At 40.0% G+C, this 24,160-nt stretch overlaps 1 protein-coding gene across 1 annotated transcript in view; it reads right to left on the reverse strand.

Moving 5' to 3' along the window:
- PCSK2 (proprotein convertase subtilisin/kexin type 2) overlaps positions 1-24,160 on the reverse strand; it is a 123,427-nt gene that overhangs the window by 30,522 nt on the left and 68,745 nt on the right. The window contains exons 6-7 of the mRNA XM_056488189.1: positions 7,945-8,021; positions 1,713-1,801 (exon numbers count right to left, since the gene is read on the reverse strand). Of these exons, the coding sequence (XP_056344164.1) occupies positions 1,713-1,801; positions 7,945-8,021 (166 nt within the window). The remainder of the gene's footprint in view (positions 1-1,712; positions 1,802-7,944; positions 8,022-24,160) is intronic.

Raw genomic sequence — 24,160 nt, forward strand, 5'->3', positions numbered from 1 at the left:
GGCCTCTGGATGAGACCTGAGTAACCAGGATTCATTCCAAGCTTAATTTGTATCCCTGAGTTGAAGTTCAGCTTTTCCCAATGGTTTAGGACGCAGATGGGGCAGAAATCAGTAGCACAGTGCCAAACAATGCCCCCCCAGCCCTTATCCCATTTCAATGACCTGTCAAGGCACTTGGCTACTGCTTTTGTCTGTTGATCACTGTTCATTCACCATCTCCCTGGCAAATTGGAGGAAATTCCCTAAGAAACCCAACCCAGAATAACCACAAAATTAATTACTGACCCTGAGGAAAGTGGGGGAACAGGGGGAGCCAAATCGTCTTTGAGGGAAAAAAGACATACAAGAAAAAAAACAAGTGATGCACTAGATCCTTGGCAATCAACTTCCCACTCATTCTGCAAACATGGGCTCTGTACCATGAGAGAGCAGACCCTCAATTTTCATGATCTTCCAGTGCTATGATCCACACAGTGGTGTTGCCAATGCACATTGTTCTCAGGCAGGGAAGGCTGGCTGGCACTTCCAAAAAACTTGAGGGGATTTTACTACAAGGCGGACAGACACAGAAGATTATTTGTAGGCTACTGGCCATGAGAAAAAGTCTTCACACCTCTTGATTTTTAAGGAACCAGCTTGAAGCTGTAAAGTTATATGAAAAATATGGACATGGTCCAGCAAAATCCCATGCCTCAATTCTGATTCGTTGAAGAGTAACTCTTGAAAGAAAAAATTTTGTGGAATGTCCCATCCCTGAAGGAGAAGTTACCCTTACTGAAGGAGACATTCATTAGACTGCCCAGCCAGTTACTCTCAGTGATATTTATTGGGTAATAGCTTAGCAAACATTGCTTGGTGCCCTTCTCTGCTGGAGATTCAGCTTTCAGTCATGTAGGTGACCAATTGGCCAAGCAGAGTAGACACTGTGGACCATCTCCAAGAAGCAGTGGGTACCTCTGTGCTGATGTTCTGGTGTGGATCAGGGAAATTAAAGTGAAATTCATAAGCATATATCTCTGCCTGCTATGCCTCAGTTCTAATCATGGAACAGTCTTAAAAGTGGGAAAACTGGATTTCTTCAGATTCAACTGAACTGACACATGGTGTCGAGAGCCTAATTCACTCCATGCACTGTGTTCAGTAAATATGTGCAGAGAAAAGCTCATTAGAAGTAAAAATACCCAACATACCCAAGGTGTGGATGCTGGGTACTATGTACCACCTGTTTCATTCTCTGCATCTGCTCCTATCACTCTGCATCACTGTTAAAACAGAGGAAACCTTACAACCACGGAGATTTACAGCACTGCAGGTCCAGCCCTGTGAGAGCCTAAAGAGTGAAAGCAGCATGAGATTTGCCTTTTCAAATAGCTTTCAAGTGCAGCAAGAATTTATACTTTACCTCCTGCAAAATGAGATTTGCCACAAAAGATTCTACAGCTATGCAGGGGAGAAGCACTGAAAATCAGTATACGAACAGGAGCTGGTATATGAAGAAGCAGAGATGCTCTTTTGCACTGTTATTAAAGAGCCTGTACAAGGCTCTTAATTGAAAAGGCAAAGCCATGGAAAAACTCCTCTCTCCAGCTACTGTGAAAAGTAATAAATACATGGTCTGGTACCAATCTGCAGCACTGTCCTGGGCAACACCCTGTCTCTGGAGTTCTGCCTGAAGCACAGTGGACCATTTACACCTTGGATTGCTACCATACCTGCCACTTTGGAGTTGTATGCAACTCCCACGCCGCAGATGTTGTTGTTGGCAGCAGCAGACACCTCTCCTGCACACCTTGTCCCGTGGCTGTGAAAAGGAAGGCAGAGAGACCAGATGAACCCCAGCTAATATACATGCTACTTGAGCTGGATTGCTGTGAGCTTGTTTTGCCTCAGTCAGCTCCCAGTGCCGCAGAGAAAAATCTTTGCCATTCCATGGCAAACTGTTGAGTGCTGAATACTAGGATGAGTTCATTCTTTTGTGAATCAGGCAATATCCAGATCTCCCTCTGCAGGATGAGTGACGTTTGCTCTGAGGTTAACATGCATCCTTATACTGTATTTAATTGTTAAGTTATTCAGGCCTTTTCATTTCAGCTTGTGAGACAGGTTCTCCCTCGTTACCAACTCTTAGTAGAAACAGCTCCTGACAGAACAGTGTAAATATAAGATCAATATTAATTCCTTTATTTTTGTGGCTTGACAGTGTGACACCCATTATTTTGAACTTTATGGAACAAAGACTGGTTGCCTTCTTGCTGCTTAAACATATACAAAGAGCATTTTCTTGTCCACAAAAGAAATGCTACAGGAAGAGGTGAGTGCAATACCAAGCTGGAGTAGCAGAAGGCAGCCACAATGGTCACTGCACCCCTCAGCAGGAGAGCTGCAGACTGGCTGGCCAGGCCCAAAGCTGTGGGACCTAAGGCATGTACATCCCTCTCATTCAGTGCCTAATTCCCAAAAGAGCTGACAAGGTGCTCCAGCTCACAGAGCTACTGCTTTCTGGTCAAGTGGGAAAAGCCTCTGCTCTGATACAGAGGTCCAGGTTTGGGTTGAGACATGGTATTTCAATAATACCTCACATCTATGAAGTGCTTTCCTGCTCTTAACAGGGACTCTTTAACTGGCAGTGGCTCCTGCAGGAAGGGAGATTGCATTTTCCTTTCTCCTAATTCATCATAGCAATTAATCTTAAGAGAAGAGAAATACAGACAACATAACCTAGTTTTTTTTAAAAAAGCATAGCAGCAGGGAAAGTACTGGAACCTGTGCTGCTGTCAGGGTTTTTTTAGTCTAAGATGTTGAATCAATATATGAATCCATCCTACTGCTCACATCAATCAACTGTGCACATTGAAACTGGCGTTGATCCTGCAGTATGCTAAGGATTCATGCAATTAAAAATGCTGTATTATAAAGTTTATACTGAGTATCAGATTGACCACCCTCAGAGGCATTAAAACTGTTTTAATCACCTTTTTCTCTCTCTTTCCCTTTAAGGGTATCTGGCAAAGATAAGCGTAACATTAATAAAAAGGTAAGAAGCAACACACTTTTTCCTGCTTTACTTGGGAGAATATATTTTTAGAGGCAGTTCCATAAAGAAAGATGACTGAAGATCCCATCTGCTTCCTTTTACAAAGGGGGCAGAGAAGTAAGCAATACAGATGTCTTATTCAGAAGCTACAGAAATTGCTATCAACAAAAAAACAAGATTTTCCCTCATATTCTTGATCAAGGAAGTGTGACAGAAACACAGCCTTCATTGGTAGGTGCTATCAATGCTAGGCATTCATTATCTAGTCACCTATGGGCCATCTACAAGCCACAGAGAAGAATAAATGGCTTTGTTCAAAATTGGCTTGACTAATGCTGGGTTGTAAAACATCTGTGATGCTGCCAGATTACAGTGAGAAAAACTGCATTATATCCTTCCTGACAAAAAAGTTTTACCAGAAGGTCCTCTCCCTGTCCTGGCCTCCCTCTCCAGAGCAGCGGCCCATACAATGGAGTCTGTAAACACACCTATTCCAGCAGCTCAGAGTTTCAATATTGTGCTGCTGAATAGAGAGAAAGGAAAAAAAATCCCTTATCCCTTAGTGGAAATGCATTTGGTTGAATTATTAATGGCAAATAGCAGACCTTTCCAACTCAGCCCTATTTGCTGTTCACATATCACTGATAAACCCTTTGTGGTTTCTATGAAGTGACTCATGTCACAGGAACAAATCACAGCCATCATCTACAATGTTCATCTCTTCCCTATTTCAATATTTAAAGCAAAGGGATAGAACACAAAAATATTTTCATCTATAAACAAGCTACTTCAAAGGTAAACCATATATTAGCAAGTAGAGCAAGTCTTACATAACTTTATGCAAGTGAAAACATTTTACATTAATAAGCATGAAAAAGTAACGTGGGAGAAGTAGATTTAGCTGAAAAACAGTTTTACACAGTGTATTTTAAAAAATACCTGTACTAGCTATGAAAATTTCACTCTGCTTCGTCTTTGAAAACAATTCTGTTTTAAAATCCACTGCCAATGGTACTGTGTGTGCCTCCGAGCTGACATTTTTGAAAGTGTCAGAGGTGGCACTGATTTTTATTGAGGCTCCTTTTCATCTGCTTTGAAACGCTTCAGCAAACAGCAAAGGACAGGACCCATCCATCCTATCTTCAGCTGCTTGCAGGGGAGGACTATGCAGAGCTGCAGTCTCAATAGCTGGGACCATCTGCCTTTCTTGACCACTTTAGCTGCTTGCATTGGGCAGCAATTAAACACACAGAACTCAGATGGACAATTTCGTGGTGCAGATGAAATCCCCTTTTCACTCACATGACATTGTCAGCTTCTAAGCATTTGAGTGTTCACAAAAGGGAAAGCATTCTCCTACTCCAGTTTAGATCCATAGCTAGTAAAAGATTTTTATGTCTTTTATATTCCTTATCTTGGAATATAGGTTTCCAAGATAGCAAATAAGTTTTGCCCTGCTAATGAATTAGCTGAGCGAGAGAATATACAGAATACAAAGACCATAGGAGCAGAGATAATTACAGGTTACTTAGGGCAGAAATTTGTAATCTCATTGCTCTGAGGCAGAGAGCCTAAGCTGTGCCTTCTGCATGCTCACAACATGAAATCAGAGGGTAGTATGGGACCAAGCAATCACTGATTCCTATGGCTACCTCTTCACTGCAGAATGCAGTACATGCCAAGGTACTGAATGTGGTTCAGAAGGAGAGGATGTTCAAAATCAGTCAGTTCCCAAAGTAGTTCTTAAAAACCACTGAGTTCTGTGAAGCTGCCCCTTGTTTTGGGGAACAGGGTTTGATTCAAGCTCCTTCACTGCTCCCACTGTTCCTCAGGCTCAAACACAGCTCTGTTCGATGTTGCACCAAGTGTACGCTCTCCTGCTGGGTCCCCAAGCAGTGGATCTGAACACAGTCAAACGAGTACAGTAAACATAAGGATAAACCCCTTGGCTTCCAAGTCATCTATGGCCCTCTGCCTGTAGCATCAGATGAACTGCCTGAAAGCAATTTCCTGCCTGAGGCACCACCCTTCCCTTCCAAAAACCATCCTGCATTGGTTTTGTAGGCCAGTGGCCATTAGATGGAAAGGCCAAAGTGATTCCAACAGTCTTAAAAGCACCAAATGGAAGGGGAATCTATGCTTACAAGCAGAGCAGCTGTGATTAATGAAATACTCCATGCAAAAACCTCTCCTATTTATTCTTAAAGTCTAATGAACACATTGCACATGCAGCTGGCAGCTCACAAAAGCCCCTTGGTGATCAGTCTTCTGCTTCTTGTTCCACAAATCACTTGAATTGCTCACAGAGAAATGTATTCTTTATGGAAAAAGGGATATTACGCTATCCTATTTCAAGTCTGATCCTTCTGCATGCATAAAATTCAATGGGAGTTACATCACTGGCTGTGCAAAATGGAGCCTTTATTTCAGGGTTCTCTCAATAGATTTTCCATGTAATCATGCCCTATCCAGATGCACCTATGTAGCTAAACATAGGGACAGAGGGTCAAAGGCAGACAATTGTTACCTACCAGTAACACTAACTCAGGAGTCAGAAACCATGACAAGAGCTTATATAGGAGTATGTCAGTTCAATTAACAGAAGAGCAAAGAAATACTCAGAGGAAAACAGTCACAGCTACTCCTGGACAGAGAGGATATGGTGTGCTGGTTTGCATCTTAACCTGCAGAAAACTAAGAATCTAGCATCTTAAAGCCTTCCTCTATTGTGAAGGCAGTGAAAGGGATATTCCACTGAATGTATTGCTCCTGTGATTTACCTTGCAAGACAGAAAATTCCCTTTCTTTCAAAAGAAATCTCAAGGTTTATAGTATTATAGAGTGGTTTGGGTTGGAAGGAACCTTAAAAATCATCTAGCTTCAATCTCCCTGTCAGGAGCAAGGATGTCGCCCATGAGATCAGGCTGCTCAGGGCCCCATCCAGCCTGGGCCTGAACACTTCCAGGGATGGACATCCCATTATGACTAAGGTTCATTGACAAACAATGTCATACTTCCTAAGTATTAATTTTATTTTTCTCTGAAAAGAAAGACCAGTAAAGGAAATCTGCAAAGCAATTTCTCCGTCGTTTTCCTCCTCCTGTTGCTGACCTGAACTCCCCATTCCCCCAAGAAATTGAAGAAAGTATTGCAGTTCTCTGACAACCAGAATTATGTTGTTCTCAATTATTACATGTTGGGTCACAGACAATAGTGCTTGAAGTTAGCCAGGGGCATCTGAGACCAGAGACAATAACCCCTGCCACGCCTGGGATTCTTGAGGTCTATTCAAAGAGACTTTGGGATGTAACTCTCCCTCTAGGGAGAGTTTACTTTGCAGAACAGGTAAGGATGGCAAACTGGGCCTCACAATAAAATACTTGATAGCAGCAGAATTGGTGTTAATGGGACTTGGCAAAACATACGTAATTTTTCAGAAGTTCCACACTGAAAACAACAAAATCTACCATTACCCATTAAAGCTAAATTTAATTTTCTTCCTCTTAGAGCTAAGTGATATCTGTCTGCTAAAAAGATCCTTTGCATAAATAAAGCAAGAAAGTCAGCAGACCTTCACAAATTAAAGCCCTAGTCTTTCTCTGATCTTCCATTCACTAACTGGATTCATACTACTTTAAAAGGTTTCTTAAAGTAAAGCAGGAATCTCATTGAAATCTTGCTTTAGCTGAAAAATTGCAGGACTACAAAGAAGGATATCACAGCTCCTAACTCCATTTAATCCATTCCAGGAGGCGCGTGTCTGAGGTGGAAGCACAGTTGCTTCTTTGTTGTGTCACTCTGACAGAACTACAATTGATTTCTTTAGAAAGAAAAGAAAAACCCCCATCCAAAACTGGGAGAGCATCCAGTCATCCTAAATTAGAGATGAAAACCACATCAAATGGGCCCAAAATATTTTTTGATAAGCACTCAGTCTGGTGTCTTTAAAAAGTTTTCAAACTCTCAGCACTACTGGCAACTTCTGCCCAAGGGACATTTGGAAATTTCACCGAAAATAACCAAGATAATTTTTGCTAATCCAAGCTAGAGCCTGCCATGGGACAGATGCAGAAACCAGAACATATTTTGAAAAAACTGTAAAAACATGTTTCCATTCTATGGAAAAAAAAAAAAAAGACAATGAGTTTAGGGAAAGTAAAACTCACACTTTCTAAAATCTTAAGCCTTTTCTTTTAGGTCATCCTTATTTATACCATATCTTGAGAACCGTTCCTTCTCCTCCTGAAAACTGGTTAAGTTCAGAGCTAAGTTCAGAAGACACTGAAAAAGGAATGAAGTCTTGGGCAATCACTATATATTCAGGAGAAGTAACACAACAAGCACAGCTGCACTGCTGATTCCAAATTTATAAACACAACACAACAGATTCCACTGTATGTGGACTTTAACTTCTCCAGCAGAAAAATGCTATCCCTGTACACTGTCCTTAAACGAAGGTGATTCAGAATTTAACCATAAGATCTAATTGTTTTTAAACTAGTCATTCTACATCATGTTGCTGTTCTGACTTCTTTGACTACAATATGATGAAAAGACTTTTTTCCCCAGTCTTTCCTCTCTCCAGCTTACTCTCTTTAAATTTAGCCAGCAGATGGGAAGCCAGTTTATACAGGTTTGGATTACTGGACTGTCCTAGGACAGCTGACAAAAAGGTATGTAGCCATCATTTATCCAAACAATCTAAAAATATACTTTTCTGCAGCAGCAACTTCATTTATAAACTATAAACCTTAAAAAATGACGTAAGTAACCTCTATTTGTCAACCAGTAATGAGACTGCAGTGTCTATTCTGTGATGATCAAATTTAGCAAAAACCAGAGATTTCACAAAGATGCAGAATTTCTTACATAAGCCAAAGTGACAGGCAGAGTGCCCAAAATTCATTTACCTGTTAAACCAGTCATCTGTATAGCGGGGATAGGGGTAGGGATCATTGCTGCTGAAGTCATAGCTGGCTTTGGCATTCTGCAAAACAGAAGGAACACAGAAAATCAGCTGAAGAACAGATATACAGGGCAAAGTGAAACACAAATTGAATGACAAGCTGAGAATCGACAGCAAACTTTGCCCTCTTCATTCTGGGAGATGTATCTGGACAGAAACCAGTCCCTATTGTGCTGTACCATTCGCTATTCTCCACACCAGCAAGCCTGGGGAGCAATGCTTTCTGGCATGCAAAGCCTCCTGTAGATTAGTGTGGTTAATTGTGAGGTGGTGCGAGAACTCAGGTCACTATTGAGGGACTGTTCATCAACACTTACAAGACTATTCAGGTATTAAACTACTTGGTGTGGGAAAGCATAGGTTAAATCTTATTTTCCAAACAGTGGTGGAAGTGATAAGATAGATGGGTCTTCCACAAAAGAAGTATTTTTGAAAACCCCATTCGTGGTACTACAACAGTCAGATTTCTAAAAGCATTTAAATGCCTAAGGATATAAATTTCTCAAAATTCAACTGTGAAAACTGCATTAATGGCCAGTACATATGCCTGAAAATCTCTTTGCATATTTTCTCATTACTTTAGTTGCGTGAACAGCTTCACAAATGTGGCTTTCAGGCACTTTTCAAAATGTCATCCCATGTCTCTGCTTTCCATATAAATCTAATTCATTCCTGATTTGTTCTATCAGCAGTTAAGGACACTCAGCAACTTTTTGATCTGAAGCAAATAAAAAAGTTTCAGAAAGTCAAGTGCCATCATCTTTTTTCTCTCTTAATGAAAAAACTAAAGGGTGACTGAACGTTAGGCTTTTAAAAATATTTAGCAGTTTCCTCTCAAGTGTATGTTCATTGAGTTTATGTTTTAATAATCATCATAATCAAGGAACGGAATTATGTTAATTCTTAATTAATGTGTACTTGTATTCCTTTTAAGATTTGGCTGAGCATGCTATTGAAGATAATTTGAGACTTGTGCATGAATAGCTTTGCTCCTAAAAACATTTCCTTTCATCTGAATCTCAGTTTCTGGGATACAGGAATAGACAGTCCACTGGTAGCACCCAAGTCCTACGGTTTTGGATTCAAACTCTTAAACTCCCAAAAACGTGTTCCAGAATGAAATGAGGACAACATGGCCCTTGATACTTAAAGGGTAAAACGAAGTATCTTTCAAGTTATTGTACAGAGGGGTTTTTTAGGTGGTCATTTCAAAGGCTGGCTGTTTATATTCAGAATAGATAGTAAATATTTTGCAGCATTTGAATGGAGCAGAGATTTTCAGAATGGTTCCCAAATGGCTTAATGCTGCCATCCAGCTAAGAGATGAATCCCTTTTTGAGATCCTTATGGATCTCTCCATATCTCCACACAAAGGTCCTGATTTTCAACCTGAAAATGCCTTCCAAGCATGTCAGCTATAGCCACAAATTCTCAATGCTTCTAAGTCTTTGTACCCAGGTGTCTGATTAATTTGCTTCTTTTAATTACCACAACTGCTTATATTTAGAGCATTTTGAATAGCATAGGTATGCATGAGCTAAGAGTAAATAGAACATCACTTTTCAGTCAGGGAAAAAAGGGGGATTTGATAGTTGCCCATAATTCATGAGTAATACAGAGAAGGTGGACAAGGAGTTATGTTTTAGTAATTCTCATAATTCAAGAAATTGAAATAACTGAGGAGGAGACTTAAAAGTAGCAGAAAACAAGTCCTTTTCCACAGAATGAGTTACAAAATTCACTGTCATGTAGATATCACACAGACATATTGCCAACTTCATATTCATTCAGAACTTCTGCTACCACTCTAAAAAAATTGTACAAATGAGCATTTAAACTCAGTCATATGTCAAGTGTGTTTTATTTTCCCATCTGGAAGAGATGCAGTCCCACTTTGTCTTGGTTTGAAAGACAGGTGTCTGCTAGAGAAGGGAGGAGCCTCCCTTGCAATAGAGAATGTAAATTCCTTCCCTCCAAATCAGTATAATTTTGAAATTAAGGGGCTCTCAGGCAAAAAGATATGAAAATAGGAATAACAGTTCTTTACTAATATGTACAATAAGGCAAACAAAACAACAACCAGAACCAGGAATCCAGTCTTCTTGCCATAGGCACTTTCCCCTTTGGTGCAGTTCCAGGCAAAGCCAGCAGGGGTGCTGGTGGCTCCTGGCCAGGCAGGGTGGGTGCGACGATTCCCCCGTGGCTGCAGGGGATGCTGTGGCGTGGGCCCGGGGAGCACATAGTAATGGCGGCTGGGCCCAGATGGGAAGGGATTTGCTTGACAAACCCCTGGGGCAGTCAATCCTGGTGTCTTAACAGGACTTTGAGAAGCACCAAGCTGGAATGGCAGGAATGAGCAGAAAGCAGATAGCTGCTTGGTTTTTAATCTCAGGAAGAACTTGAGCCACCAGCCTTGCACACTGATCTGGCCTTAGACCAGTCATTAGCACTGGGTGTTACAATGAGGTGAATCTAATCCCACACTGTCAATCAAAACCAGCTCATTGCTGCAGAGTGGTTTGATGTTTATCACTATCTATACACAATTACTTAAAAATAACATCTATTATATAATAAAAGTGCTATCTCTATTTTTGCTTTCTAGCCTCTATACCAAATAAAATACTAACAAGAGTATCAGATTCCAGGATGAGACCGTTTCCATCATTTATTAAGTAACAGCTGCATACCATGACACCGATTACTTTTGTCTCTGTATAAAATTCTGCTTTCCTTAAAAATAAGCTTAGACTAGAATTTCCCAAAGAATTGCCTTTTACCTTTTAAAACACATGCAGTAAAATCATCTGTGGAAAAAATTCATTATGCAAAATATGACACTAAAAATAAATCAGTTGTCCCATGTGTTGTTCAGCACTGTAATAAAATTATGTACCTTGAACAATGCAGTAAGCCAATGAGTTTTTGTATGACTTCACAAGCTTCTGCAGCATAATCCACATATACTTCTCTTTTTCTCTGTAAGTCAAGAAATATGCCTATGCTCACATGCCAGTCCAGGAGACAATTAAAGACACATTCCACTGGTCACAGGCTGATTCTATTCATGACATTAAAGTCCTGGACTAGATCTGAGGCAGAAAGATACCTTTTGTTTGTTTGATTTCTTTACTGATCCAAAGAGCAAGCAAAGGTATGAACTCAAATTACAAGATATAACATCTCAGGGGAACTGTACTAAAATAACACTGAACATCATGTGGTGGCAAAATGAAATTCAGTTTTGTGCACACAAGCTTAAATAAATCAAATATGCTCACCAGAAAGCAAAAAAGGAGGCAACATGTTTAACCTAGAAGAGGTGCTGCAAGGCTTAAAGGTCATCAACAAAAACCAGAGGCACTGCTGCTAAATCAGCCATTGTACAATAAGCCCTCTCCTCTCTGCCATGGGAAGCACGCTTTTATTTTGGCTTGCTTTGTGGAGGTTTTAAAATGGAAATGAAAAAAACCCTGTAACTTTTAAAATACCACTGCTTCTACATGAGCTAATGTTCATGTCCTATATTTATATGCAGCAAATTCAGAGCCAGTTTGAAGACCATGTAAACACCAAGAATATATCCACAAAGTAACGGGTTTTGTTAAAAAATATTAAAGAGCAAATTCACAACTGTTGAAATCTGCCATGTCTCTCCAGAAACAGCAGCTTTTTACCCAGTTCTTATAAGTACATCACAAAAGTAAAAATACTGAGCGAGACAACACCAGCCAGATCTTGAATAATAAGACAGCAGCACACTTCTCTGCTATTCTTCTTTTCAAAACAGCCACAGAATAAAAAATCAGAACATAATTTGAAATTGATGGAGCTGTGTCCTCGGTCCAGAATAGTACCTGAGATGCCTGTAAGCCCTCCTGGTATTCCAGTTCCAGGTATTCAGTATGGGCTCTACCTTGGTCACAGAATGGGCAAGTAAAGAGCTCACCACAATAGTGATTTGATTTTGAAGTTATTACTGAAAAAGCCTTCAATTTCCTCAACAATCACCAAGTATCTGCGATTAGGTCTGTTGGGGGTTGGGGTTTGTTCTCTTACTGTCCCAGCTCTTTGGAGAATTTTTCCCATTATTATGCTAAGGAAGCCTCCCGGGTTACCCCTAAGCTTTTCATGACTCGAGACAACGGGATGGGGCGGGGGCTGTCTCCTGGGGCTTTTCTCTCGCCGGCGGGGTCTGAGGGAAGGCAGGACTACTTGTTTCCAGCCCACGCCGTTTGAACGCCGGGGAGCGAGGTTCTCTGCGGTCGGACTGCCCTACATCTGCTCAGCATCCAGCCCCTACCTTTGAGGCCACAGCTGATCACCAGGACTCAAACAGTGAGTGGAGAGCTGCCCCTCCACCCTGCTCCCACCTGAGACACAGCGCGGCCACTGCTGCTTCCCCCTCCCCGCCCCTCTCCCGTCTGCTCTCCGCAGTTGTGCGGGCCTTGCCCCGCCTTTCACCACCGGGAACAGACACAGGCAGTGTCTGCGGCTGAAGAAAGGACTGGAACTGAGTTATTTGTTCTGTTTTGTTATTAATTTTCATACCTGCTGTTATTTCTGTTTGTCTGGTTAGATATATTAGTAAAGAGCTGTTATTCCTACCCCCTTATCTCTGCCTGAGAGTCCCTGATTAAAAAATCATAATAATCGGGAGGGAGAGGGCTTACATTCTCCATTTCAAAAAGGAGCTTCTGCCTTTATTGGCAGATACCTGTCCTTCAAACTATAACAAGGTCAAAGGAAGAGCTAGTGGAATTACAGTAAAAAGAAGATTGACTGCAAACAAGTTGCTACTGCTTAATTTACAACAGTTAAAATAGTTGAGATTACAAGAAGTAAGAATTCTAATAATCCACGTTCAGACCTTATAGGAAGACTGTCCCCCACCTCTTATCTAACTTTTGCAAAGCTGTAAATTTTTCACTTCTTAAGTTCAAAAGCAAATAAGCAAAAAGGCAGTAGAAAAAAACATGGAGTCTCCCTTTAATGCTTGTATTTATCTTCATTAAGGTATCATTATTTTTAAAGTTACAGTTATTAAGAAAAATAGCTTTGATGAGGTCAGATTGCATTCTTTTTCTATATAAAATATATTTCTTTGTCAATGAACTGATGATCCTCTCTGCATATTACTTAATGCTACAATGTCACACAATCACTTATTTTCCTTTTAGCACAGTAATGGCCTTCCTATTTCCCCTGTAGACAAACTGAGAAAACCAACATTAGTTACACTGCTGCCTCGTGCTCTCCAGCATGTGACCATCTTTTTAAAAAAAGGTGCAGTAAACACACTTTTTATTTCACACAGGGTAAAGCACACAGGCAGTATAGCAGTGCTGTATACCACCCAGGTAGATCTAAGCCCAGATATTTCCCAGCTACAAAGAAATGGAAAGAAATCAGAAATTAATTCTTAGGTATCAAGATTGTCAGGTGTTTTCCCAGTGAAGAAAATGAACAAAGTGAACAAAAAGTCCAAACACATCCAGCTAAATGCCATCTGAGTGTTTGCTAATGCTTAGCTCAGAGCAGTATAGTCAAAGAGGACCAAAAAAATGCAAATCACAAAGACTTAGAGAAAATGTTAGGTTGGGCAGAATTTTTAAGAGGCACAGAATTCTTTTTCCTAATCAATTTTTAAAAATAAATCCAACTTATTGCAATACCCTTCTTTACTTTCTCCTGCATCTTTACCTGATATAGGAAAAAAGAGCAAGAAATTGAGGCAGGCATGAGACTTTACTAAAAAGAGCAAGTGAAATGAAATTCCATTTATAATAAAGACATGATTCACCTCTTGGCATTCTTAGCCTGCTGCACAATTTTCAGGTTCTTGGGGAGAAAACCTGAAGCACATCACCAGTTCTTAATTGCTCAGAGACAGAGCTCTGAAAGTAAAAGCAAGTTAACCTACAGAACTGAAATCGATTTCTGCTCTCCCAAACATTATTTAATTTTCAGAGGGGGTGCACAAGAACCTTTAAGCTGTACCTACAACACACCAAGGAGGAATGTTCATAGGGAGTCATAAGGCTAAGGCAATAAAATAAGTAAAACAAAAATAAAGCAAGCTATTAAAGATTTTCAGGGCAAGTAGCAAATTTAAAGTCTTGTTTAATGGAGTGAACTCCTTGGTTTCCTTAATTCAGAGAGATACGAAAAGGGAAAAAAGGGCATATAAATTGTTAGAGAAATATGAGTCCTTGGATGATTTTATTATAATAGAAAATACAAATTGTGTAAAGACTTCTACTGAAAAAACTCTGAACACACTTTTAATCTAGATTTAGCATTCCATTTTATTAAAAACCTGGCCCACATTCCCCTTCCAATGGATAGTTTTCCCCTTCAGATACTTTGATCATGCATTAGTATGACCTACTGAGGTTGAGAGACTAACAGAGGTATAAAGCTGGCAGCAGAGAAATGAGATCCAAGCCCATTATTCTTAGTTATGTCCTTGTAAGAAACAGCTGACAAGTCTGTCACTACATCAAAGATGTTCTTGCTGGACACTGAGCTGCAGTAAAGGTTGTGTTTGCAATGTTAGCGATTCTTGGAGGAATAGAGCAGAAAGGGAAGGGGAGCTAAACCATCTTGCTCCTGCCAATGAGCTCAACATCTAGCAAAATCCGCTGTGGGCTCTTCTCATCAGACATATGTTATAAATTTACTCACCACAATTGGGCAGATTAATCAATAAGAGAATTTATTATTTCATTGATAAGGAATGGGCAAGCAGCGCTGGGGACTCAGGGAGTCTGCGTTCCACCAACACATCTGTTCTTCCACTGGTCACTGCCCCTTTTATAGGCAGTTTCTTGGTGGGCAGTGACATGCTTACTCTGCTGGGGTATAAGTCCCGGCAAGCCCTAACATGTTAGCTAGCACTCAAGTGGCAGCGGCTACAAGCTCCCACCAGCTCAAACATGTTGTCAGGTTACACTCCCAGCAAGCAGGTAACAGCAGTGACAAGTCTATTTCTGTTAATACAAGCCCGCGTTTCCTTATACATATAAAAAGTGGACACAATTCATGATTATAGCGCAAAGTAAAAAAATACATAAAACCAAAAGCACAGCAAAATGATTTTAACAAATATAATGAAATAATTGTATTTTCCTGCGTCTCATGTCCATGCTTTACTTTGAATTCAGTATTCCTGTTCATATTGATCTTATGGTGTATTTCCATAATGACACGAATCATTATGTAACATCTCACACATAGCAAGATCCAAATCACACCTAGCATCAAGGTCTCTTAAGTAGTGCATGGGGAATAAGGGAGAATTTTTTTTTCCATCATTGTAAGAAAATCTATAGCTCAGAGGATGCAATAAAAACTCAGCAGTCCTTCAAGTCCAGTCATTTAGCATGACATGGTCTGGCAAGGAGTGGTCACTCATGCTGGGAGAGCCAACCATTCCCTGCTGCAGTGTATGAGTGACATGTATGTCAGTGTATGATGAGCAGACACTGGCACCCACATTGCAGAGTCCATAAAAAGTAACAATTATCAGCAATGCTCTCAGCAGAGGGCAGGAATACTGTGGAATATTGTGGTTGCAATGGCACTCAGAAAAAAAACATGGCAGGTTGTTAAAGATGACCTCTTCTAGAGGCTGCACAAACCTATTGTTACAGAACAGCCAAAGTGTAGCTTTGCAAAGAGGAAAATCAAAGTGGCTTAGGTGGTTTGGAGTGTGACCTACAACAGAGACACCTGGTCCATGTGGTTTATGGAGAGGGGAGGACAGGGAAAGCTAGTCTGATGATGCAGAGTAACTGAAAGTGAAAGCAGACAAGACAGAAAACTGGTTTGATATTTTCCTTCTCACGGAAGGCTTCTCAGCTGACAAAAAAACTGTTAACAACCACACAGCTGGTGTTTCACCTAAATTGCATGAATATGGGAGAAAAATAAACACATCAAAATAACATTGTAGATGAAGCAAAAGAAGGTGAAAATTTCAGAGAAGGGACTCAAAAAATTTAATGCAAACTATTACCTACATTTCTTCTGTAACAAAAAGCAAGCACAGTTTGATTTAAAATTCTTAGAGTTAAGAGGTCTTGAAGACCTATTGAGTGTTGTTATAGTTGTAAGCTGATAGCATCCCAGGAGAGAATTATAATGTGACTAATACCTGTCAAGACATGCTGGGCACTCAGGCATTTTAATGCATCAATTTAGATGCTTTGGCATTAATTAAAGTTTGTATTTATTCCATGTGGAATCAGGTAAATCGAAAATTACAGAGAGAAAAGGTAGAATCTTCAGAATGTGCTCATGTAAATCCACACATACTAAATTTTTCAAGTGTTTAAGATTTTAAATAGTACATGATCCTTCCAGGCTCTTCTGTTAAAGATTAGTATACTTGATCATAGCTAACATTTTCTGTAATGTTAATTACTGGATGTTTAAATTTAAGAAGTGTCCTAGACATCATCAGATGACTGACAGAAAGATTCACGTCAGACATGGTATCATGGTTGACTAATCCTGCAAATTAATTGCCACTGTGTGGATGCCATTAAAGCCTCAGGCTGAAAATTGCGAGGGCTTGAAACTTTTCTCATGCAGGGGAAGCTTTCCCAGGCTGAGACAGTTTCTCTCTCATGCAGGGAAGGCTTTCCCAGGCTGAGACAGTTTCTCAGTTCCAGCCTGAGCCTTTCCCAGGATGATAACACTAGGGAAAAATAAAAAAGAATTAATAACAAGATTAACACCTGGGCTTCACTGATAAACAGTTCTCACGGTTTGTGAGAAAGTTTTGTTTTCTTCAATTATCCAATGGACTGTTGTTCTGTTTGTAGTTTGCGGACCACACTATAAGAATGGTCCGTGTCGTTCAATAAATCGCTTCTTTAGCCACCTAGCTAGAAGAGTCCGTGTCGTTATTCTACGCGGTTCATCGCGAGTAGCAACACCACTGAATTAAAGTGATTTCGTTTCTCACAAGAAGGAATTCTAAAAAACATGTGCTAGCATTGAAATCATAAAGTCCTTGAACACAGCACAGTCTTCATCCTCATTTTTGTACATATTTATGTACAAATATATTGTACATATATATCTCTATTTACATAGAGAGATTCACCACATTTAACAAAAGCCAGAAAATGATTTGCCTGAAAAACATTTCCAACTATTCCCAATCTACATCAATGCTTACAGCATAGGGAACATGTGACTGAGGTATCCACTACCATATATACAGTACTGGAAGTAGCTGAAGTTTCATCAAATACAAGCTCCTGTTCCACAAGAAAATGTTTTCCCAGGCAGTTGTTTCCACAGCCGTTAGTATCATTATTTGCTCTGCTGAATTCTATGCCTCTTACTGTAATGCTTAAACAAAGCATGGTTGCTTTTGCTCACTCTTGGCTTTGGAGGAGGAGGACTGCTGCTAGCACCACCATCCCAACACCGGGAGCTACTTTTTCTTCTGCTGCTGTTGGACCCCACACCCCTGCCCTTGCTAGGACACCCCTTTGCTTCATCTTGCTATTTTCCAAGAGTCCTGTTGGAGCACTGGGACTGACATTGCCCCAGGGTTCATGAGCAAAGCCTCTCCTCCATCCCTTCCCATCTGGGACACAGCCACCATCACCCCAGCGCCCCTGCAGTGGAGTAGGAATCGTCGCACCTGCCCTGTCCACTGGGAACCTGCCAGAGCTCACTGCCAACTGTGATGGTAACTGCACCAAAGGGAAAAGTGCCCACGGCCAAGAGGACTGGAACTGGGTTCCTGTTCTGTTTGCTGTTAATTTCATAGTTGTTTTTGTTTGTCTTGTTATATATATATTAGTAAAGAACTGTTATTCCCATCCCCATATCTTTGTCTGAGAGCCCCGTAATTTCAAAATTGTACTAATTCAGAGGGATTTACTTTCTCCATTTCAAGGGAAGACTCTGCTTTCCTTAGCAGACACTTGTCTTTTCAAACCAGGACAAAGCCATTGTGATTTCACAAAAGAAAGGGCACTACTTGTGAATTCCAGGTCTCCTACACTCTTTCGCTTTGCAAGACTGGCTTTTCCAGAGGGCTTGGCTAAAGCTCTCCTTTAAAACCACTTGAAAGTGCAGTAGTTAAGAATGGGTTTTGGACCTTCCTTGCCAGAATCACCACTGGGCCCAAAAAATTCTCCCTAAACCCCATGAAATTTTAGTGATGCTTTGTGAGGGAATAGTGTTCTCCACCAATAGTGTTCTGCACCATCTAATTCAGACTTTGATAATCAAAAATAACTACAGCATGAATTTTAATTAAGTTGCATCTAAATGTTGGTGGATATTCAGGGTCTTAATATCAGTAGCTAAATAACTATTCTTTGAGAAATAGAAAAAAAAGGCTTTCAAATGGAAAAATCTTTAAAAATTGTTTGGGCCATTTTTAACGTAAAATGTATTACTTTCATTTTGGGGAAGGGAAAGCTCTTTTCTTCAATTTGTTGAACTTGCTTTTAAAATTATATGATGTCCACTGCCTCCAGGGGACCATGTGTCTGACCCTCTTCTCCCAAGTGCACTATGCACCAGAGTGGGATTTTGTTGCTGCTCTTTTAATTCAGCACATTCTGGATGTCAAATATTTTAAATTGCGTTGAACTGATCCAAAATAAAAATATTTCACTTTCATTTTCCCACGGGCACTTTTTATTTTATAAAAAGGCTTACTTGGAGAAACCCTAGAGAGAGGCACAAGCCAATTCCAAAAGTACCAGCCAGAACTGATGCAGAAATGTCTGTCACCTGCTCTTTCACCCTTGTGCATTTCTCATTTCAACAATCTTAGTTTACTTTCTACAGATGATGCCTTAAGTGAAAATGAATACTAGTGCTTTATGATTAAAGCAATTAGCCACCTTTCACCTTCTCAGTGTGCAACTGATTAAGTGCATTGATTATGGAGAAAAATAAACGTTGCAGACAATAAGTGGTTGTTAGCTTGCAAAGCAGGTATCTTTGGCACCATCCCACATTGCTTGCACCAGGCATGCATTTCACTTGAAAATTATCCCTTTCAGGTGGTTCTAATATAAAATAAAGCCGAAAACTTTCTGCAGAATACATTGATCTGAAAATAATCTCGGGCAAATGCAACTACAATATGTGAGTACCTTTTGATTCCAAAGGAACAGTGTTTTGAGGCTATTTATTGCCAGTATAAATCAGTGCACCCCCTGGAGAGACCAACGTCAATGGAGTGGTGCCAACTCCAGCTGCATGGATGGTACTAAGCCCCAAGCCCCGGGTCTCCTCAAGCTTACAGGGTCCAGATCTCTTAAAATGGGCTTTAGCAAAGCCTTTCACATAACAACTTTCTTTCAGTGGAAGAAATCCAATTTTCAGCTGTAAACATAGCTCTATGACACAAATAATCTCTCCTTAAGCCAATCACACCTCTCTCACAAATTACAGTCTCCTTTGCAGAAAAAGCCTGCCCTCTGGCCATACGAAATAATCCAAAGGAGAAACAGCCCTTAAATTCTATTTTGCTGTTCCATCTTTTTGGCTGAGTTGAAAGCTAGAGATTACAATTACAGAAAATTTTTACCTTTGATTAAATAGGAAGATCCTGACATCTTTACACGGGTTTCTCTCTCATTGGTAATGTTCATGTTAAGCAGCAACAAGCTACAGAGCAGAGGAACTGTACAGTCACCTTATTTAGACTTTAACACATGAGCACCAATGGCATGTACCTTTAATAACAATTACTGCTGGGAGCAGGGAAGAACTGTTTGTAGGAGCCCATTATGTTCTCCAAGATTTAAAGCATTTTCTGTATGTGACTAATTCAGGACACCCCTCCAGTTATACTGTGAACCTTATATGCCTAGCTGATATGATCAGAGAAAACATCATCTGTTTTTTAGCATTTAATTATGTTCTGAGAAAAAAAACAACCAACCAACAGATTGCACAGAACATAGAAATGAGCCCAGAAGCTGATCCTGCACAGAATAGCAGGAAAAATTAGCCACGTCTGAAAGGGAGAATTTCATTTTTTTCCCAGTAACTTCTAATTTTTGCCAGTGAAACTTTATTGCCATGCATGTCCTGAGTAATCATATTCTAAATGCTAAAATCAGCCCCTGAGCTGCCAGAAGCCACCTGAGCAGCATAAACAGCCCAACTGGAGGCCACCAGTTTTGACTGCTAAGGCATCAGTCAGCCTCGCATTTAAACACTTGATCCATCCTTCCATCCTAGCAAAAGCTTCATTATGTCTCAGCAATTTCTTGTAGCAGATTGTGGCAGAAATTTTATCAACAGCCTTCATCCATCGGTGTTCTAACTGAATTTTCAGTGCTAGCAGAAGGATGTATTGTGAATTTATCCCAAGGTTATTTGATAATCTTTACATTTTATGCTAGTGTTTACTTTAGAAAATCTATTAGTAAGAACTACCTCCAAAGCAACACCTAAAACCCCAAAAGAAACCAAGACCAAATCTAATTAATGATGTGCTGAAACAAGCTTATTCTGTTCTTTATTTTTTTATAATTTTTTATTATTTTTATAATTTATATATTTTATATATATTATAATTTATATAATTTTTAATAAAAATGCATTTTAAACATTATAATTAACATTATAGTTAAAATATATGCTAGCAATTATTTACATGATTGACAGGATAGTTTGCCCATAAAATACCTTTAATGTATCAGGAGCAAAGGTTTATTGAAATGAAGTGCATGTGCTCAATAACCCTTTAAAATACAGAAGGAAATGAAGTGTAACATCTCAGCGTCTTTTGAAAATCATGCCATAGGAATCAAATCTCATAAAGCTGCCTGAAATCATTGCCTGACACTAGGCCAATATGAACCTGACTCTCTATGGTTTGTGTTTATGATTCCCTGAGGTTCATATTAAGTGCAGAGACACTGGAAGCTTTTCAATGTCTTCAGAGTGTTTCCAACAAATTTTGCCCTTGGAAGGGCAACATTTTTCTGCCCACCAATTATATATGGAGTCTATTTGACTCAGAAAAAAATAAGCTGGGATTTTGAGGTGGGGGGTATGGAGTAACCAAGGCCAAAGCAATTTGGATCAATAAATGTCAGTGGAACTTTGTCAGCTCTACAAAATCCCACAACTAGGCCCCAGAGATTTTTGGTGGAGATATTGATGTTTGTACTGGTAAATCACTGTGATCAGGCTCATGGCTACCAGAACAGTTTGCTGGTCCTTTTTGCGGTGTGCAGGGAGGCTCAGAAATTCATGGTAACAAAGGAAAAACAGACTTTCTAAAAGTAAGAAGGTCCTTTCTGCTGTTGCTACACTTTGCTGCACACATTGCAGTGAAATTTATTGTCTGTACTATTTCTTATTCCTTTTGTGGCTGTAAAGATTTTTCAATAATGTTTTTGTTCCTCTGGCAAACAACAGCAAATGCAGCTCAGAACAGAAGTGGAACATTTCCCTGCTTCACTGCTTATGTGATTAAAATAATTATTCCAAAAATACACTCCCAGTCTCAGCATGGTGGGGGGAGCTGTTATGGTATTGGCTGGAGACAAGTTATCAAAAGTTATGAGGGAGAGACAGCTTTATGCTTGGAGATGCTGACAAAGTGGAAAGAGAAGATAGGTAAGACCATCTGCTGTTCACATTTGAATGAGAAATGGTAGATTAGAGAAAACTTTGACTATCCCTGAGGTAAATCAAAAAAGTCTTCCCTCATTCCTTACATAGGGACTTTTCTGCATACAGTTTGAATGACAGCTGGCAAGGACCTTGGAAGGTAAGGCTGCACCATAAGGACTCATAGTAGAGAGAAGAAAAGAGAGGAGGTTTGGGGAAGGCCAGCAATGAAGCACTGCCCAGGCTGATGCTTGTTTGCATATGTTATATCTGTGCAATTCTACAGCGTTCAGAATCTTTTAAATTGCTATCTATTATTAAGAATTGCTGCTTGATTCTCATTCTACATGTATCAATACTTTGTGAAAATGTTACTTACTCACATAGCACCTCCAGTTTTCCTACAGTGTTTGTTTTGTTCTTTCTCTCCCCCTAGGTTTTTTGAAACAAGCTTTCAGAGTTTCAGGCAGAGTTCAGAAATCGAAACCAGCAATTTTTTACTCCTGGCCTAAGTCTCTTGGTAGGATTCTAATTTTTCTAACAACTGATGATCAGGGACAAACCCACAAATAGGAGATGATCAGCTCCCCACTGCTCGAAGTGGGATAATGCTGCTACACTGACCTTCACCAGCAGACAATGGCCGAAGATAAAATACTACATTAAAAAACTGATATCAGAGAGAGCTCAGCTTATGTTTCTGTTTGTGGCACAACAAATCTCCACCAGCAGATGCTTTTTTCCCCTTTTTTTAGACATATCTTAGATGCAGCCCCTGTAACTTGACTTTTCTTTCTCAATCAGATGCTGCATCTTGGAGAAGTCAGTCCTGAAAAGTGCTGGGTTTATATGTATATTATGTTTTGAAAGCAAACCATGGTGTACATAAGGCACCAGCTTTTTAATTATCAGCTCATAATGAAGGGTTCTCTTTGCGATGAAAAAAAAAAATTTCCTGAAGGTTTCCAAGGTTCTCTGCAGGGTTGCTAAGGCTTGGAAGAAAATACAAATCATTCGACAATGAGCCTCTCCAAATTCACAATGTAGAATGGAAAATTCCAGCTTTGCCATAACCTCCAATCCCAGAAAAGCAAGTAGCTATACTGTAGCAGGCTGGGAGGCAATGCTGGGAGAGCAGTCCACCCACACTGTGATCAGGCACGTCTTTCCATGTATATAAAGAGCAATAAAAGCAGAAATGGATGATTCAAGCAGTAAGTCTTTAAAAATTACAAACGAAAATATGGATGGAAGTGCACTCTGATAGGTCAAAAAGTTCAGCAGTCTTAAGAGAAAATACAAAGTTTTCTTCTTTAGAAAGACCTTTCTCTTCCCTGACCCTGCATTTCATCCAAGTGTTAATCTCTATTAAACTATTCAAGCAAGAAAACCAGAAAGTCAAAATCATAAAAGCCAAATTAAACTGAGGAACCAAGGCCAAGGTTTTACACTTGAAAATGCTCAACTGCCAAACCTACTACCTCTGACAGACTTTCTAATTGCACCCAATTTTCTAAGCAAGGTACTGCCAGGGCTTTAATACAATTGAGAAGCTTTTTATTTCCTAAAAATAAACAATAGAACCTCAGAGAAAGCTGGCCCAAAGCACAGATATAGTGAAATACCAAGAATGTGGTACAGGAGTTATACAAGGACAGCTATAATTGCTATGTCAGCCTGAATTGGGTTAACAACTCACTCCTTAAGGGACTAGTTTCATTGCATTTTTACATCTAAACTGATCTTTTCTTCAGCAGAATTTAAGTCCTCATCTTTAGTTCATGCCCAAATTACTACCTACCAGGAATAAGGCCCCCGGTGGCCTCTGAGAGACAGCATATGCTGCCATAGCAGGTACTCCTGGGACTCAAGTAGGGCCATGCAACTTTGGAGGGAGAGACAAAGCAGAGGTGAACCAAGCCCTGCACTCACTCTGCTGTGGTTAGGTGAGGGAGGTGATGACAGATCAGGAAAAGCAATCAACCTTGTCCTTAACCAGCCACCTCTCAGACACAGCACTGTGACAGCCTAGGACTATAGACCTCATGTGATAAGTCCTATTTTTGAATTTCAGTATTAAATCCTGGAAGTCTTATCTCCTTCAAGATCTTTTGGAGGGGATTTCTGCTGCTCCTTTAATGACTGTCTTACCAACTAGCCATTTGCTTCTGCATTTTGTATTAGCCAGCTAATCTCTTTTCCCTCCACAGCCTGATCAGTGCTACACTACAGAATTTCTCCTCATTTGGACAGTTGCTCCTGCACAAATCTTTTCAGATCCTCGTTTCAAAGTCAGTCTCCTCACAAGTCTTCCATGACTGCCATGAAAGTTTCGATGACCCCATGTCCAGACAGCATTTTCTTTCCAATTTTTATCCCAATATCTCTTAACTCTCAGATTTCTGTCCAGCTCCATTATTTCAGGATTTCTACCATCATGTCTCTGTGTTGTACTTCTCTGTGTAATTTTCCATTGATTTCCACAATACTCACTATTGCCACTCTAAAACCAATATATTTCTGCTAAACCTGACAAATATTCA

The sequence above is a fragment of the Oenanthe melanoleuca genome, chromosome 3, assembly GCF_029582105.1.
Source record: "Oenanthe melanoleuca isolate GR-GAL-2019-014 chromosome 3, OMel1.0, whole genome shotgun sequence".
In the NCBI taxonomy this organism is placed as follows: domain Eukaryota; kingdom Metazoa; phylum Chordata; class Aves; order Passeriformes; family Muscicapidae; genus Oenanthe; species Oenanthe melanoleuca.